The sequence below is a fragment of the Callithrix jacchus genome, chromosome 14, assembly GCF_049354715.1.
Source record: "Callithrix jacchus isolate 240 chromosome 14, calJac240_pri, whole genome shotgun sequence".
Classification (NCBI taxonomy): domain Eukaryota; kingdom Metazoa; phylum Chordata; class Mammalia; order Primates; family Cebidae; genus Callithrix; species Callithrix jacchus.
In genome coordinates, this window is record NC_133515.1 from 77,728,666 (window position 1) to 77,744,666 (window position 16,001).

Consider the following 16,001-nt stretch of genomic DNA (forward strand, 5'->3'; position numbering starts at 1 on the left):
TCACTACTGCCAAATGCATCTTCAGGAAACATTACCTTCATTTATGGTGCTCCCAAACACTTTGGCTTCTCTCTAACCACCTTACAGGTATAATGTCTGTGATATAGTCCATGCTTACTTTCTAGCCTCATCTCCCACTACTCCCTACACAAAACTAGTTGTTTACTCTTCTGAACTGTTTCCTGCAATTTGCTTAGACCTTTTTTTTCCCATCTTCAATTCCTGTTAAAATTTGAGGACCCCTTAATTCGTGGCACATCTATGAAGTCTTCCCTAACTACTACTCTTCTAAACTATGTGAAATTTACTTAGGCTAAAAAGCATTTGGGCTTTTTTATTACTTTTTATTTTTATTGAGACAGGGTCTCCCTCTGTCACCCAGGCTAAAGTGTGCACAAACACAGCTCACTGCAGCCTCAACTCTTGGGCTCAAGTGATCCTCCCACCTCAGCCTCCTGAATAGATGGGATGACAGGCATGTACCATGGGCCACCATGCCTGGCTAATTTTTTAATTTTTTGGAGAGATGAGGTCCCACTGTGTTGCCCAGGCTGGTGTCAAACTCTTGCACTCAACTGATCTTCCCAACTTGGCCTCCCAAAGTGCTGGGATTACAGGCATGAGCCACTGCACCCAGCCCCATTTTTTTCTTAAGTGTTCAATCTTTTCATAATCGACTTTTCTAATCTTCAGAACAAGATTGTGAGCTCCTTGAATGAATAACTAACTCTGGTTCCTTATACCTAAAGTGAACTTTATATTCAACAGACACTGCAGTATTCCACTCTCCTATAGACCTCTGCTGGGAAACTGCATACATCTCTCTTTCCTGCCTACTGAAGGCTTTTGAATTTGCAACTCCTGGTTCTGTACCCATCAAGAATAACTTGGTTGGCCCTCTTTAGTTTACTGATACTGATAGGAAGGACAAGTACACAGCTTAAAACATTATTTTACTGTCCAATAGAAGCTAATAGAACCAATGCTGGGGACCCCACCTGGATTTAGACAACCCAGGTAACAGGGTTTTCGTTCTTCCAAAAGTACTAGGCCTAACCATAGGATTAACTAATATTCCATTAAACTGAGAAAAATTTAAGGAACACATGAAGACAGTAGCAGGTTTGCTTGGTAATGAAGAAAGCTAATTGAAGAAGCTCATAAGAGAGTTTTTGATGTTAACCAATGTTATCTCAGAGCCCCTGGGACAGTGTCTTCTGTAGACCTTTTCTATCATAATCACTTAATGAGTTTATTAGAAGAGAAATCCCAGAGATTGAGATTCATTAGTTGGAATGATGACTCAGGAATGTGCATTTTAAATAACTCCAAATGATTGTGGTGCACATGGTGGACCACATTTTAAGGAACAAGGGATAAAGGTCTGAAGTATTTGGAACACAGAGAAATTCATAAAATACTTATGGAAAATCTTTGCTAGTTTGGTAGTATACAGACAAGAAATAGAACTAGGATGGTACAAGTCTTTCCATTTGGTTCGTGTCTGGATCTAGCCTTTTGTTAACAGTATTTCAACTGTATCATATAGGGCTATAGTTAGTATGTAGTTATTGGTTGCCTTGGTTTGGCAGTTGATCCATTCTCCAAATAACTGAATAAAATATATATGCCAAGAACTCACCATGTACACTAAAACACCCTGAAAACCTATTTATTAAAAGTATGATTTGGTAGTTAAGTTACCACCTCAGTCTAGCCATGTCTGTAGGGGCAAGGCAGTGTTTTTCCAGACCAAGTCAGGTACTAGAAAGCAGCATTGGGGTGGGGGGTGGGATCAGAGAGTCTGTTTCATTAATCTTTAAATAATAATAGCTAATACTTAGCACTTAGGTACTTAGCACTGTTCTAAGCCCTTTACATGTCAGCAGCTTCATGAGGAAACTGAGGCATGGCATAATTTAGTAACTGACCCAGTATCACAGCTAGTAGGTGGCAGAACCAGACTTCAGCCCAGGCAGTCAGGTTCCAGAGTGCATACTTTTAACCTGTACTCTATACTGCCTTATAAAGGCAATGAAAACTGGACAGATACATTTAAATCGGTAAACATTTATGATTCACTTAACATGTTAGCTAAAAGTCCACATCCTTGAGAAGCAAAAATTCCTCAACCCTGTATTTCTATGGGTTGAACTGCCTTCTAGGCAGAGTCACAGGTTTGGGGCACTCTATACACCCATTCATGTCTCTTCTTTTGTCTTTTCCCTTAGCAATTGATTTGATAAACAATCTGCTTCAAGTGAAGATGAGAAAACGTTATAGTGTTGACAAATCTCTTAGTCATCCCTGGCTACAGGTAAAAAACGTATTCTGTCTTTGGCAATCCTCATTTGAGTAGTTCACTCTGATTTGTCCTACCTAATGAAACCACTCTAAGATCAACAAAATAATGTAAGTGCTCTTCAGTAATTAATTTGTACTATGGCTGAATCTCTGTAAACTGTACCGCATTTCAAATAGGTAATGACAGGGGCAGTTAAACTCCCATGAACTGAAAGCCATGACTTAGCCTTTCATAGACCTATGTGTTCATTTCACCTTTTTGTAGGATTAACATGACATATTAATTTATCAAATATATTTTATTTTAAATGTCCAATGAAGGGTTTATTTTTGCATTGAAGAGATTTTTAAAATGCCATTTAAAATGTTTGGCTTAATTCTCCCAAAGTTACTTTATAGATTTATCAAAAAATATCCTCCAAACTTCAGAGAAAGGAGGGAAGCTTTAGAACTATTTTAAAGGGAGTGAGAGGTAGAATTAGCTTTAAACCAAATGAAATCTAGTCTACCAATTACTAAATTATCCTAATAATAAGTGTCCAAGTACTCTCCCCCTACTTTGAGGAGTAAAGCTTAGGCCTCACATAGTATAGAACAGAATGTCTTAGTGATTATTATTGGCTACCTAAGAAGCCTGAAGCAAATTTTTTTAAATTTCGGAAATTAGTTACTTTCATTCATTGGAGACTGAGTTTGAAAATGTTCTTTAAATTGCTAATTTAAAATATCACAAGTAGAACTTAGCATATAGCAGATACTTATGAGTAGGGCCTATCAATTATTTGACTCGGGCACTAAACAAACAAACAAAACAAGAAACCAGGTAGACAGTATTTTGTTTCTTTTATGTTTCATCATTACTTCATTTTCTCCTAGGACTATCAGACTTGGCTTGACCTTAGAGAATTTGAAACTCGCATTGGAGAACGTTACATTACACATGAAAGTGATGATGCTCGCTGGGAAATACATGCATACACACATAACCTTGTATACCCAAAGCACTTCATTATGGCTCCTAATCCAGATGATATGGAAGAAGATCCTTAATCGCTGAGTTAACCTAAATAAGGAAGGATTTCACTTAATGGACTGATATTTTGCTGTAAAACTTGTTATTTGTAGGCTGTCATCTGCAAGGATGCAAAGATATGAGGAAATATGATAAAGAATCAGTGACACCAATACTGTAGTCCATACTGAGTAGGTACAGGAGGGAAACTGAATAATAAGAACTCATAATGGAATCAAGGTGAAGCTTTTTATAAACTTTTGTAGCCTAAGCAATAACTGGTTTTGTATTTTTTTTCTAATCCTTCACTTTAGTGCAATAGGGCCACTTAATTTGTCTTCCCTTTCTGTTTTATATATATATATTTTTGTTGGTTGTTTGTTTTGTTTTTTAAGGAAAAACAAGTCAAGCTAGCATCCAGTTACTATATAGCTTGGCTAAATTATACAAGACTTAACAAGATTGAATAAACAGGCTTGTATTTAAGAGATAACTGTGAGGCTACCATTGTGATCCTACTATAAGGACTTTTAACATTGGTTTAACCAACCATAGAGGCATTGAAGGGTTTTTCTTAGATGCCTAGAAAAAGAGCATTGTGCTGTTTCATCTTTCTTTTTTAGGTCAGTCAAGACTTTAAAACAGTGACTCCTAACCTTTTGGGAGTTGCTCTGCTACTCTGAATATGTTCTATACAACATAAGGATTGTTACCTTCTGTCTGTTGCAACATCTTCTAAGATAATTAGGGAAAAAGGATGTTACAAAGGAAGAGTACTGCTGGTCTAAGCACTGAGTTGTACGTCTTTTCATAGCTCCACTCTACTGCTAAATATGCACGTTCTGACACCATCCTGATGCCAGTACTGGATCTACCTTTCACCATCAGCAGATCTCAACTTTACACAATGTATCTCTATGCCTAGGGTTCAATAATTTCTGCTTTTTAGCAGGGCCAGTGCAGGGTCAGTTAATGCTACAGTTATTGTATAGCAAACAGTATCCTTTCTTTTTTTTTTTTTTTCCCCTTCCCTTAGCCTATGGAGGGCTTTGCAGATACCTGGAGTGTTTTAAAATCAATTATTTTAATTAGTTTGGGGAATGGATAGGAGTGGAGCATGAAACAGTTTATAAGGCTAGAGCTGTATTATCAGTGCAGCAAATTAAAGAATGAAAGAAGTACTTTTTATATTTCAGCTCCAGCAGCGAGCTATTTAAAAAATATTTTTAAATATCTTCCCCAGTTTAAGATGTGGGACCATCTACTTGTAAGAAACAGTGACTTTTTTCCTTTCTCCACTCTAACAAGAGTAAAAGAGCAAAACTTCTGCTCAAGCCTTGGATCCATTACTTGTTAGTTATGTTGGCCTGGGCAGATGGCAGTCTGTCTTCAGTTCCTCATTCTGTAAAATGAGATTATAATTCTGCTTTTGTCACAGTGTTGCGGTGAAGATCAGCTTTGTATGAATGTAGTCAAATAAACTAAAAACTAGGAAAGTGTTAACTATCATTGCCCAGCAAATTTGAGGTAGCAAAAGAAAAGAATGTTCTTGTATATGAACAGACTGAGAAGGCCTTTAGAGATCCCTGAAGCTACTCTCCGATCTAGGACTAAAAATACCCTTGAAAGAATAGTAGCAAGCATTATGCAGTGCTCCTGTGTTCTAAGTTCTTTTATGTTTTAGTTTACCCTCCCAACAGCCATAGTGTTAAGTCATTATGAACTCCATGTTAAGAAAATTGAGGCAAGGGGAGATTAACCTGCCAAATTTCAGACAGTTAGTACATGTATTTTGGAGGTCAGCAGTATGGCTCTAATCTCCCTTAACCCTCCCAACCATTATGCCGTACTGTCTACCCATAAATGCCTCCAGGAAATATTCCCCTCTTGGTAATATGTCCTTCTATAGAAGCTTCAAAGATTAAACCAAATTAATTTTTTTTAAAAATTTAGCAATGTTACTTTCCCTATGATAGAGGATGATTTCCCAGTTTCACCGAAGTCTGTTTATATCAACACACCCAAAATGAAATATTCTGAGTTGCTAGGCAATCTACTTTGGTTTTACTACATAAGGTGAAAATTAACTGGAATGATGTTCGTTTGCTAAACTTATATAATCAAACTTTACAAGCCATGAAATTAATTGCACTCTTTGTATTTGTTGTTAAATGCCTAAGAAGTTTTCAAAAAAATTTTGTAAAGGCACTGTTGAAGAATCTGGAGTTGAATTAATTACTCCAGATACTGTATAACCTGCATAACTTTTTGTCATGTTTGTATAAGAAGTAATTATTTGCTAGAAACATTTGATAATGTACAAAGTAGTCTATAATGACTGTTCAGTACATTTTTATATTTTTTGTTACATCGAACTTTTTGTAAATATACTGGAAGCTTGATAATAAAATGTATTTCTATATCACCATACTTTTCCATGTGAAAACCTGAGCCTATTTCTAGTAGAAGTATCCAAAGAAACTTTTTATCTGGTTGTATTATTTCACCAGACCTTGGTAAAAGACCTATTTTGGAAACAGTATTTGTAAATGGAACTAATGCTATATTTTAAAACACTGATTTTTTTTTTTTACATGCCAAAAATAAAAACAAAAGTTCATTTTATAATTTTACACTAAATTTGAGGTGATTATCTGGAGGTCTCATTTCTTGTAAAGTTTGAAGTAATTTTAACAATAACTTTTTCAGGAACTATAATCAAATTATCCAACTGTTATACTAACAAAAGACTTGAAAAAGGTAAAAACCTAGCATCGAAATAAACTTTCTAGGTGTTAAGGTACAAGGTGTTGCCTATAACTCTAGCCCCTTAATTATAAACACTTTAACATATCTGAGAGGAGCCAACTATGGACATTTTCATCTTTCAAAAATTCTCCCAACCAAGTCTTTGAAAAAAGAAAACAAATACAGGAATATAGAATAAGAACAACTAGGAGTGGCCCGAGGCTGGGCAGCATCTGAAAAGTAAGGCCTCCATTTTCCTTTACTTTAGTGCAGGGGTGTCCAATCTTTTAGGTTCCCTGAGCCACATTGGAAGAATTACCTTGCACCACACACAAAATACACCAACATTAATGATAGCTAATGAGCTTAAAAAAAATCCGTAATGTTTTAAGAAAGCTTACAAATTTTTGTTGGGCCACATTCAAAGCCATCCTGGGCCACACGCGGCCCATGAGCCATGTAGTGAGATAGAATGCTACTCCTGTTAAGCAGAAGCTGCAGTAAAAAGCAACAGTTCATCACTCTACCAGTGAACTTCTGATACAGTTAAGCTGTAAATTCAAGACATATGGTGGTAAGTATTCTTTTCCTTTAATCTCCCTTGTAAATTTGTGTTGCTAATTTAACAATTCTTAAGTCAATGCTTCCGGTATTGACACAGAGCTTCTAAAAACCAAAAAATACAGAACTAAAACTTGACATTTATATGAATATTATTCCTCCTAGGCAGTCCATGTGTGTGTATATGTGTCTCCTTCTGTTGCCCAGGCTGGAGTGCAGTGGCATGATCTCTGCTTACTGCTATCTCCACCACCCAGGTTCAGGTGATTCTCCTGCTTCAGCCTTCTGAGTAGCTGGGATTATAGGTGTCCACCACCATGCCTGGCTAATTTTTGTATTTTTAGTAGACACAGGGTTTCACCGTGTTGGCCCAGCTGGTCTCCAAGTCCTATTTGAACTACATGTCAAGATTTACTGTTTCTTACTGTCACTACTGTGACCTTTATAATTAAAAAAAAAACTAGTTTTTATTTATAAAATTCACAGATGCACAATGTAAAAAATTCAAATACCAACCCACTCCCTGCCCCTCAAACTCGCTTCCAAATTGGGAAAATTGTGCATTCATTCCTTACTTTGTATGCAAGTACCTACCACAGAAAATGACTGACTGGACACTAGTATATTAGTTTCTATGACATTATTTGTGTTTATTTAAAGATAGCTTTTCTCTTTCAACAAAAATGGAATAATAACTATAAAAACTCTTATATCCTACTTTTTTCACTTACTAAATCTTAGAGACCTTTCTATGTCAAAACATAATACTCTAGCTCATTTTAAAAAATAATATGTAGGGCCAGGCACAGTGGCTCACAGCTGTAATCTCAGCACTTTGGGAGGCTGAGGTGGGTCGATCACAAGGTCAAGAGATTGAGACCATCCTGGACAACATGGTGAAACCCCGTCTCTACTAAAAATACAAAAATTTGCTGGGCATGGTAATGCCTGCCTGTAGTCCCAGCTACTTAGGAGGCTGAGGTGGAAGAATCACTTCAACCCAGGAGGCAGAGTTTGCAGTGAGCCGAGATTGTACCACTGCACTCCAGCCTGGTGACAGCGAGACTCCATCTCAAAAAAAAAAAAAAAAAAAAGTAGGTAGGTACGTAGACACAGTTTATCAATTTCCTGGTAATAATCATTTAGGCTGTTTCCAATTTTTATTAAACCAATCAGTGCCCATGTTTACTGTTTAAAATAAGATAGAAATATGGCAACTACCTTTATAAGTTAAAGAAAACTCAGTTTAACAATAACTTATTAGCTTGAGCACACATTTGTACCAAAAGCCAGTCAAAACCCTAAAAGTTCTACAGTTTTGGTTGTATTATATATGTATGATATATAACTTGGGCTGTTCTTATTGACTATGAAAAGATAAAATACTTTTTAACAAGTTTGTTACCTGCAGTGTATGAAATATGTTTCCTTTATTTTGATTTCTTGGGCAGACTGAAGGGTTAAATGTCCAAGCTGAAATATCACTGCCAAGCAAGTTCGCTAAACCCAGCTACAGGGGATGCAAAGGGTTTTGACTGACGTGCATTCATCTGATCCCTTCCACCTTGAAGTCTCTGATGAGGTAGCAAGGCAAAAAAGTTAAATCTTTCTCCCATCTTCTTCGGATTCATTAACATATCATATCCTTGAAGTAATTGCTGCTTCACTGATTGCTCATTTGATTTATCTAGAAGAACCTGAAAAGAAAAAAATTCTTAGCAAATATAACCAGAAGAAAGAATTCCTAGTTACATGCAGCAATACTAATGACTCGAATATTCCAACAAAACAGGGCTCAAAACATGACTTCTAATTACCTGCCTGAGAATCATGGAGTAATTATATTTAAAATGTAGGTGAAACAAACCTAAGGATTTTCATTTTTAACAAATATCCCCAGGGGGTTTGATCTACAGTAAGGTTTAGGTATCTTCAGAAGAACAGTTAGAAAATTCATACCCAAAAACACTATTTGGAAGTCTTAATGCTACCTCACATCGAGATGCACAAAACTTACCTGACTAGTTACTAAATCCTACACTACCTGAAAAGACTGGAATACCAAGGATTAGCTAACTACAAGACCATTAAGGCCAGGTGAACTTATTATTTAAAGTAATTTTTGAAATACTATGAAATTAAAGTATTTAATAACAGTGAAATAAAATAAACCTTACCTTCAGCCGGACATCAATACCCATGTTTTTTAAAAACGTGTGTTGTGTTATTGGGCCCAGAGAGGCTACTTTTCCCTGTGCCATTCTTCGCAAAAAACTGAAGTCCACATCAGCTGTTAGATCTGCTGTTCCTGGGGCAATTAAGACATCATGAAGCTTGTGGCCACAAAACCCCTTGAACATAAAGAAATTAGATTTTTGCCCTTTTATGGTTATTAAGATTAAAGAAATGCTATCATATTAACACATTTTTACATAGCAGCTGTTACAAAGGAAAATACAGCCTAAATCTATGGTTTACAGACTCTTTATGCAAAGCATCCTTTCTTCAAATGAGATATTACATGGAAAACCCAATAGAAAGTACAATGTCAGAGTGCCTACTACTAACCTTAATAATTATTTAACACTTACGTTAATGTTTGAGGTGATGGAATGGAGCTCTCATTAATTCTCTAGGCAGGGAACACCTAGGCAGGGTTTTACAAAGTATATCCATCAACCATGTGCATCAAAATCATCTGAGATACACCACAAAATACTACACAGCCATATAAAAAGTGAAATCATGTCCTTTTCAGCAACATAGACATAGCTGAAGGCCATTATCCTAAGTGAATTATGCAGGGACAGAAAACCAAGTATCACGTGTACATCTCAGTAAGAGCTAAACACTGGGTGCACATGGACATACCGATGGGAACAAACACTGGTGACTACTAGGGGGACTCAGGAGGAGGGGAACAAAGGCTGAAAATCTACCTTCCGAGTACTATGCTTGCCACCTGGGTGACAGGCTCACTTGTACCCTAAACCTCAGTGTCAATGCAATATATCCATGTAACAAGTAACAAACCTGCAGATGTACCCCCTAAATCTAAAGTAAAAGTTGAAATTACTTTTAAAAAGATCACCTGAGAATATATTACTGACTCTAACCAGACCCCGGTCAGTCAGAATCCTGGAGGTGAGGCTAGAGAATGACTATTTTCAACAAACTCTCCAGCTTATTTTTAGATATAATAAAGTTAGAAATTAGAAACAGAGACCTAGAAAGTGACTAAGAGCATTTAGTTAAATGTTTTTCAATTAAAGTATATTGAACAGAATTGGTCATATTCAAAGATTATTAAGGATGTTTAGGAACCATGAAAAAAAATACATCTGGAAAGGGAAAAAGTGTTGAAAATATGATAGAAAAAGAATGATTACAATAATAGGTAGTTTAAATCTGCAAAGTACCAAAATTTTTCTTGAATGAAGTGGAGGTACAGATAGAAATGTTTAAGAACGTGAAGAAAATCTTTGTATGATTCTGCTGCTTATTTGGATTTATGTAAACCTAGGTTCTGCAACTAAGGAAGAACATAAACAATTCAGATCCTGTTCAAAGGAGGGCTGGTCAGCAGACTCAGGGTTAGCAGTAAGAACTAGGGTTAAGGAGAACTATAATAATATGAATTAATGTTAACTATAAAGTGATGTAATACAACAATACTAGGCACTGTAAAAATCAAAGCTCTTCAATGAGCTTCAGATCTAACACTGAAATTCTGATGATCATGTTACTGAATTATACATACTCTGAAGGTATCTGTCTTTGTTCCATCATGACCATAATCAGCAACCAGGGCAGCACCTCCAGTTAGTGCAATGCGCCGAGAAAGTTCCTCAATGATAACACCAGCATCAGGACACACTTCAATGTGATCCCTTGTTTCATCATGCTGGTAAAGGAATCATTGCAAGAGTCAAAATGCATCATTCAAAAGAATTACTTCCTTAGGGTTTTTCAGGTTTTTCCTCAGTGAGCATTTCTTAGTTTTAATAAAAATCTTTCTTGAGTATGTTCTCTACATCCAACTTTTCACCTGACTTCCTTTTTTATTATACAAAGCTCCTTAGTTCTTTGATGCTATCCACTTATTTACAAACACATTTTAATCTCTTTTACAAAAAGGCAAATGCCCTCCCAATCCCCCCAAATGGCCTAGAGCATTATTTTTCTTAATCTAAAAGTACTTTTATATCACAAATCATATAAATATATGCCTTACATTGAAAGCATGGGAAATGGGATTTTTGTCTGCCTAGAACAGTGCCAGGCACATAATAGTCAATGAAAAAATTGTGCTGAAAGAACAAGACACAAATCCAGTAACACAAAGCAGACCCTATTAAACAAGTATATTGTCATGCCCTCTGTTGTGCCAGGAAGTATCCCAGTGATATGCCCTACGTAAAGAAACATCGGCTTATAAACTAGTGCCAACAAAACCACTGATTACCCAAGATGTTCACTTATTAACTAAGGGGCCACAGTAGGTGTGTACTAGCTTAAAAAGCAAAATGACACTAAGTATTATTAACACTTGTCAACCTGACTAGTATATATGAAATTTCCCTACTTCCTGATCTGATTGAAAATGTGATATTTCTTTCCCTTCATTATGAAAACATACATTAACTTGGGCTCCTTCCTAACACCTTATTATAGAAATGCAGTAATGAACTCCCCTGATGTCTGTGGTAACAGGCTTAGAGTCAGATGGAGTTGAATCTCAGCTCTTCTTACACTTACTGGTAGATGAGTTACCTAAACTTTCTGAGTTGTTTTCTTCCTTATAGATATTGTAGGTTTGTTGTGAGAATTAAATAACATAATAAACCATTTAGCCCATAGTGCAAACTACTGTGGCTTAACTATAAAAACCATGAAGTCAGCCTCATCAGGCATCAGCTGACACACTGATCATGCTGACATTCTCACTATCTTAGACAACTCTTCAAGTTGACAAGTCGTATTACCATTCATTTCATTCGAGTGAAAGGGAAAATTCGCTCCCTCCCTCCTAAGTGAATACTAACCAAGTCAAGAACTAAATGAACTTCCAGGGCCAGGAAGTTAGTTCTTGGTAGTTTTATGACTGTCGTTCAGGTAAATTTAGGTTGCCATAGTATGAAAAATAGGTGTTCACAAGTGTTCGGGCTGATATCTAAATTTACACTTAACAAGGAACACTTAATTCATACACTGAAGTTTAAAAGCTTTTCTGCTTTTAAAACTGATAATTTCTGAGTAGGAAATTCTTAGTTAAGGTCCAGAAAGTAGAAATCATCTTCTAAGATGGAAAAAAAAGGACTGAAAAAAAGAGGCAATCTGAAGCCTGGACATTCCTGAGAAGTACAGGGATTTTTTGAACCTTTAAACAAGCCAAGATAGGCTCTTGTGATGATTCCTTGAGATCAACAGAAAGCAGTAGTAATTCTACCATTCTGACAGAATCAAATTTAGATCTGTGTGGAAGCATCGGAAAAAAGTCACACTCTAGCCCAAAGAAGGATAGCAACAGAACCTACCTAATACACAGTTGCTTTGAGAATTAAATGAGAAAACAGAGTAACACAAAGTACTCAACAAACATTAGCTGTTGTTACTTCACTATGGTGTGTACTACATTGCTTTCACAGACATAAAATCATCCTGTGGCAATACCATTACCATTTGACAGGAAGCTGAGGTCAATAGTGAAAGTAAGGGACTTGGCTGAGTCAGCGCTTACTAACTTTCTCTCTTCCTACATGACATGAAGGTCACACACTTAAGAAATGATTTTATAGTAGAACGATTTATAGTCCTTTGGATATATACCCAGTCGGTTGGGGGGAATAGGGGAGGGACAGCAGGGGGTGGGGAGTTGTGGAGAGATAGCATGGGGAGAAATGCCAGATATAGGTGAAGGGGAGGAACGCAGCAAATGACACTGCCACGTGTGTACCTATGCAACTATCTTGCGTGTTCTTCACATGTACCCCAAAATCTAAAATACAATTTAAAAAAAATGATTTTAACCCATGCTCCTGACTCTAGCTCCTCTGCACCTTCAGTATCAATAAAAAGCACCTCGTATACTACTGGCAACTCCTCCTTAAAAGAACTCTAGAATAGTAACTCAGAAAATAAGACTTTGAAGATTCTGTTAGCAGTAAAAGAAACTTAGAAGAATAAAGCATATTCTTACTTGTATGAAGACTTCCGCTGGGGTGGCACAAGGTGCCAAAACAAACCTCAGTTTATCAGAAACCTGTGGATCAATGTCAATGAATACTTCTCGCCATCCCTGTGGTGTTTTCTAAACACAAAATAACACATGAAAACAAACTTTTGCAAATTTGTTCTCCACATTGCTTCTACCAAAAATAATAGCTTTTTCTCCTCTTACCATAAGTAATTAACATTTACAGTGCCCTCACTATTTAAAATTACTTAAATTCATGCTTCACTGCCTTCGAACACAGTAGACTGACAGATGCAAAAGAAACAATAACAGAGACGCAGCTGTGGAAAATAAGCAAATCAGCAGCATGCAAAGTACCCAAAACAAGGAACAGCCAGAAGCTTTACTAACAAATTACTACAGGATCATGAGAGCTGCTCTTCACCTTACAAATTACCAGCACACATACATTATCACCAAATCTCAAAGCTACTCACAGAAAGAATGAAGGAAATTTTTATTTATTTATTTTTGAGACAGAGTCTCACTCTGTCACCCCGGCTGAAGTGCAGTGTTGCAATCTCAGGTCACTGCAACCTCCACCTCCAGGGTTCAAGCGGTTCTCCTGCCTCAGCCTCCCAACTAGCTGGGAGTACAGGTACATGCCACCATGCCCAGATAATTTTTGTATTTTTAGTAGACACAAGGTTTTGTCATGTTGGCCAGGCTGGTCTTGAACTCCTGACCTCAAGTGATTCACCCACCTCGGCCTCCCAAAGTGCTGAAATTATCAGCCCAAAAAATTTGAATCTAGAATTTTAAAAAATTTGCTAAAGTTGGCTGGGTGCAGTGGCACACACCTGTAATCCCAGCTCCTTGGGAAACTAAGGCAGGTTGAACACTTGAGCACTGGAGTTCAAGACCAGCCTGGGCAACATAGTAATACCCTATCTCTTTAAAAAAATTTTTTTTAATTAAAAATAAAAATAAAATTTTAAAAAGGCCAGGCATGGTGGCTCAAGCCTCTAATCCCAGCACTTTGGGAGGCCAAGGCAGGCAGATCGCAAGGTCAAGAGATGGAGACCATCCTGGTCAATGTGGTGAAACTCCGTCTCTACTAAAAATACAAAAATTAGCTTGGCACAGTGGCATGCGCCTGTAGTCTGAGGCTGAGGCAGGAAAATCACTTTAACCCAGGACACGGAGGTTGCAGTAAGCCAAGATCGCGCCACTGCACTCTAGCCTGGCGACAGAGTGAGACTGTCTCAAAAAAAAAAAAAATTTGCTCAAGTAATTCCTTCATTGCACTATAGCCAGTTACCATCTTACCATCTTTCATTCCCTTACTTCTTCATCTTAGAATTAAGAATTCTTAATAATTATCACAGGAGAATTTAAAATTCTCTTTAATATTTCATTTTTGCTTTTCAATTATTTATGTGTACCAAAATTCCAAATAATAGTTAAAAATAACCTCAACAAGTAATGTTTGTATACCGAACACCATAAAAATTGGCAACACAAAGCCCATTGTATTCACTTATAGACATGACCTCTCTCCCCCCTCAATACCTGAAACTTATGCACAGGAAGAACATCAAAAAATTCATGTGCAAGATAAAAGCTGTGTCCTATTTAAAAAGAGGAAAAGAATTAATATTTCCACATTTTACAGGAATTAATTCTTTTGAACATTAACTGTAAAAAAGAAAACTCCTTCCTCCATAATCATCACCACAGAATTATCTACCTCTTCATGGAAAATTTACCCTGCAGAACATACAAAAGAACGATTATGACTGTTCTTATCTTACACATGAATGGGGTCAGAGAACGGAAATACCTGAAATATCAGTTAAATCTTTTATTCATCACTAGGCTTGAAGGAAATTAGAACTCGGATCTGTTAGCTGGAAGGGAATTTGATTTCCTAATATCAGGCTTCACAGCCAGAGAAGGCTGAGGCCAGGAATGGCTTGAGGTCCCTTGCCCAAGATCATACCCCCACTTTAGCTTTGAGTCAGGATTTATCAGTACTCCTGACTAGGGCAGGGATTTTATCTCATAGTTTGCCTGTCTTTAGGCAAGTAAGAATTTTTTTTTAATTCAATAACTAAACTGAACCCACCTACTAACACTGCCTCCATCAGCCCTGGCTGCCCTGGGCTGCTCCGTCATCAGTACTACGCTAGCCATAGGGAAATACACAAAAGTACAGTGGAGATTTATATTTTGTTTGGGATTCTACAAAACTACATGAAACAAACTGCTACTTAATGTCAGGCAACTTTATTTTCTATTATGATGCTCTTTTCTTGAAAAAAAAAAAAAGGCTACTCTCTATGGATAAGGAACTTGGCAGCAGTACCTCATAATTGTTATATTGCTGTAAAAAGTTATGGTCCCGTCACTACTGGAAGGGTTGTGATCAAAATTCTTTCATTAATTCATGTAAAAGTAATTACCTTTTGGAACATCGTGCAGATCTCGGTACCAGGAAACTGGAATCCCAGACTTAGTGACACCTTTCATATACACTGGGGATTCAGCATTTCGCTCTAATGGGACCTTCTCTTCAGTCAGTGTCAATGCTTGAACCTCACTTAATTTTTGGCTCACCTCTACCAAATGTACTGAAATGTCACAGTTTTTCAGCACAGATCCAAGCTGACTGAACACCTAAATACCAAAAGAAGAAAAAAAAAATGGGCAAAATACAATGTGTTAAGTAGGTTTTTAGTTTCCTCATTAACATCAATGATTTAGTCATGTCACAATAGTAGTAATGTTTCAGAGATTTGTTCCTTACCAAAGCCACTCTCCAGCAGTCTGTAAGAATCACAACCTATTAGTTATTAAGCATAATCTAAAGAAATGAACAATGCACAATTTGGTTTCCTAATGATAAATTATGATTAACAAATGAAAATAAAAGATTTGGCATGATAAAAATAATGATTCAGATGATGAAGTCTAAAAAAAGATCAAGGAAATAAAGTGTAGATAGACTTGATTTGAAATGCCTCTAAGTCTAGGAAATAATCTCACTTTTGAGATAAGAACTCTAACCTCAAAGAACCAAATCTGAATGGCGCTGAAAACTGACAGCTTAACTAGGAGGTCTGTCACATATTCAATTTTTATTTAGCTATACATTTTTTCACTGTTGTAAACATGCAAGGGAAAAAAGAAAATGCTAAT

The 16,001-nt window shown here is 36.8% G+C and overlaps 2 protein-coding genes across 17 annotated transcripts in view; one reads left to right on the forward strand and one right to left on the reverse strand.

Moving 5' to 3' along the window:
- The window catches only part of PRKD3 (protein kinase D3), a 73,549-nt gene extending 67,593 nt beyond the window's left edge, over positions 1–5,956 (forward strand). For all 10 annotated transcript variants that reach the window (XM_078349483.1, XM_078349485.1, XM_035272792.3 and 7 more), the window contains 2 exons: positions 2,232–2,317; positions 3,181–5,956. In XM_078349483.1, coding sequence (XP_078205609.1) covers positions 2,232–2,317; positions 3,181–3,354 — 260 coding nt within the window. In that variant the 3' untranslated portion in view covers positions 3,355–5,956. The remainder of the gene's footprint in view (positions 1–2,231; positions 2,318–3,180) is intronic.
- NDUFAF7 (NADH:ubiquinone oxidoreductase complex assembly factor 7) overlaps positions 1–16,001 on the reverse strand; it is a 42,399-nt gene that overhangs the window by 18,981 nt on the left and 7,417 nt on the right. For 5 of the 7 annotated variants that reach the window (XM_035272803.3, XM_035272800.3, XM_078349487.1 and 2 more), the window contains 6 exons: positions 15,266–15,479; positions 14,373–14,431; positions 12,825–12,935; positions 10,386–10,529; positions 8,803–8,976; positions 8,031–8,322 (listed from right to left, as the gene is read on the reverse strand). In XM_035272803.3, coding sequence (XP_035128694.1) covers positions 8,107–8,322; positions 8,803–8,976; positions 10,386–10,529; positions 12,825–12,935; positions 14,373–14,431; positions 15,266–15,479 — 918 coding nt within the window. In that variant the 3' untranslated portion in view covers positions 8,031–8,106. Of the gene's footprint in view, positions 1–8,030; positions 8,323–8,802; positions 8,977–10,385; positions 10,530–12,824; positions 12,936–14,372; positions 14,432–15,265; positions 15,480–15,609; positions 15,630–16,001 lie in introns of all 7 variants that reach the window. The other 2 variants (XM_035272801.3, XM_078349488.1) reach the window with 1 other exon arrangement.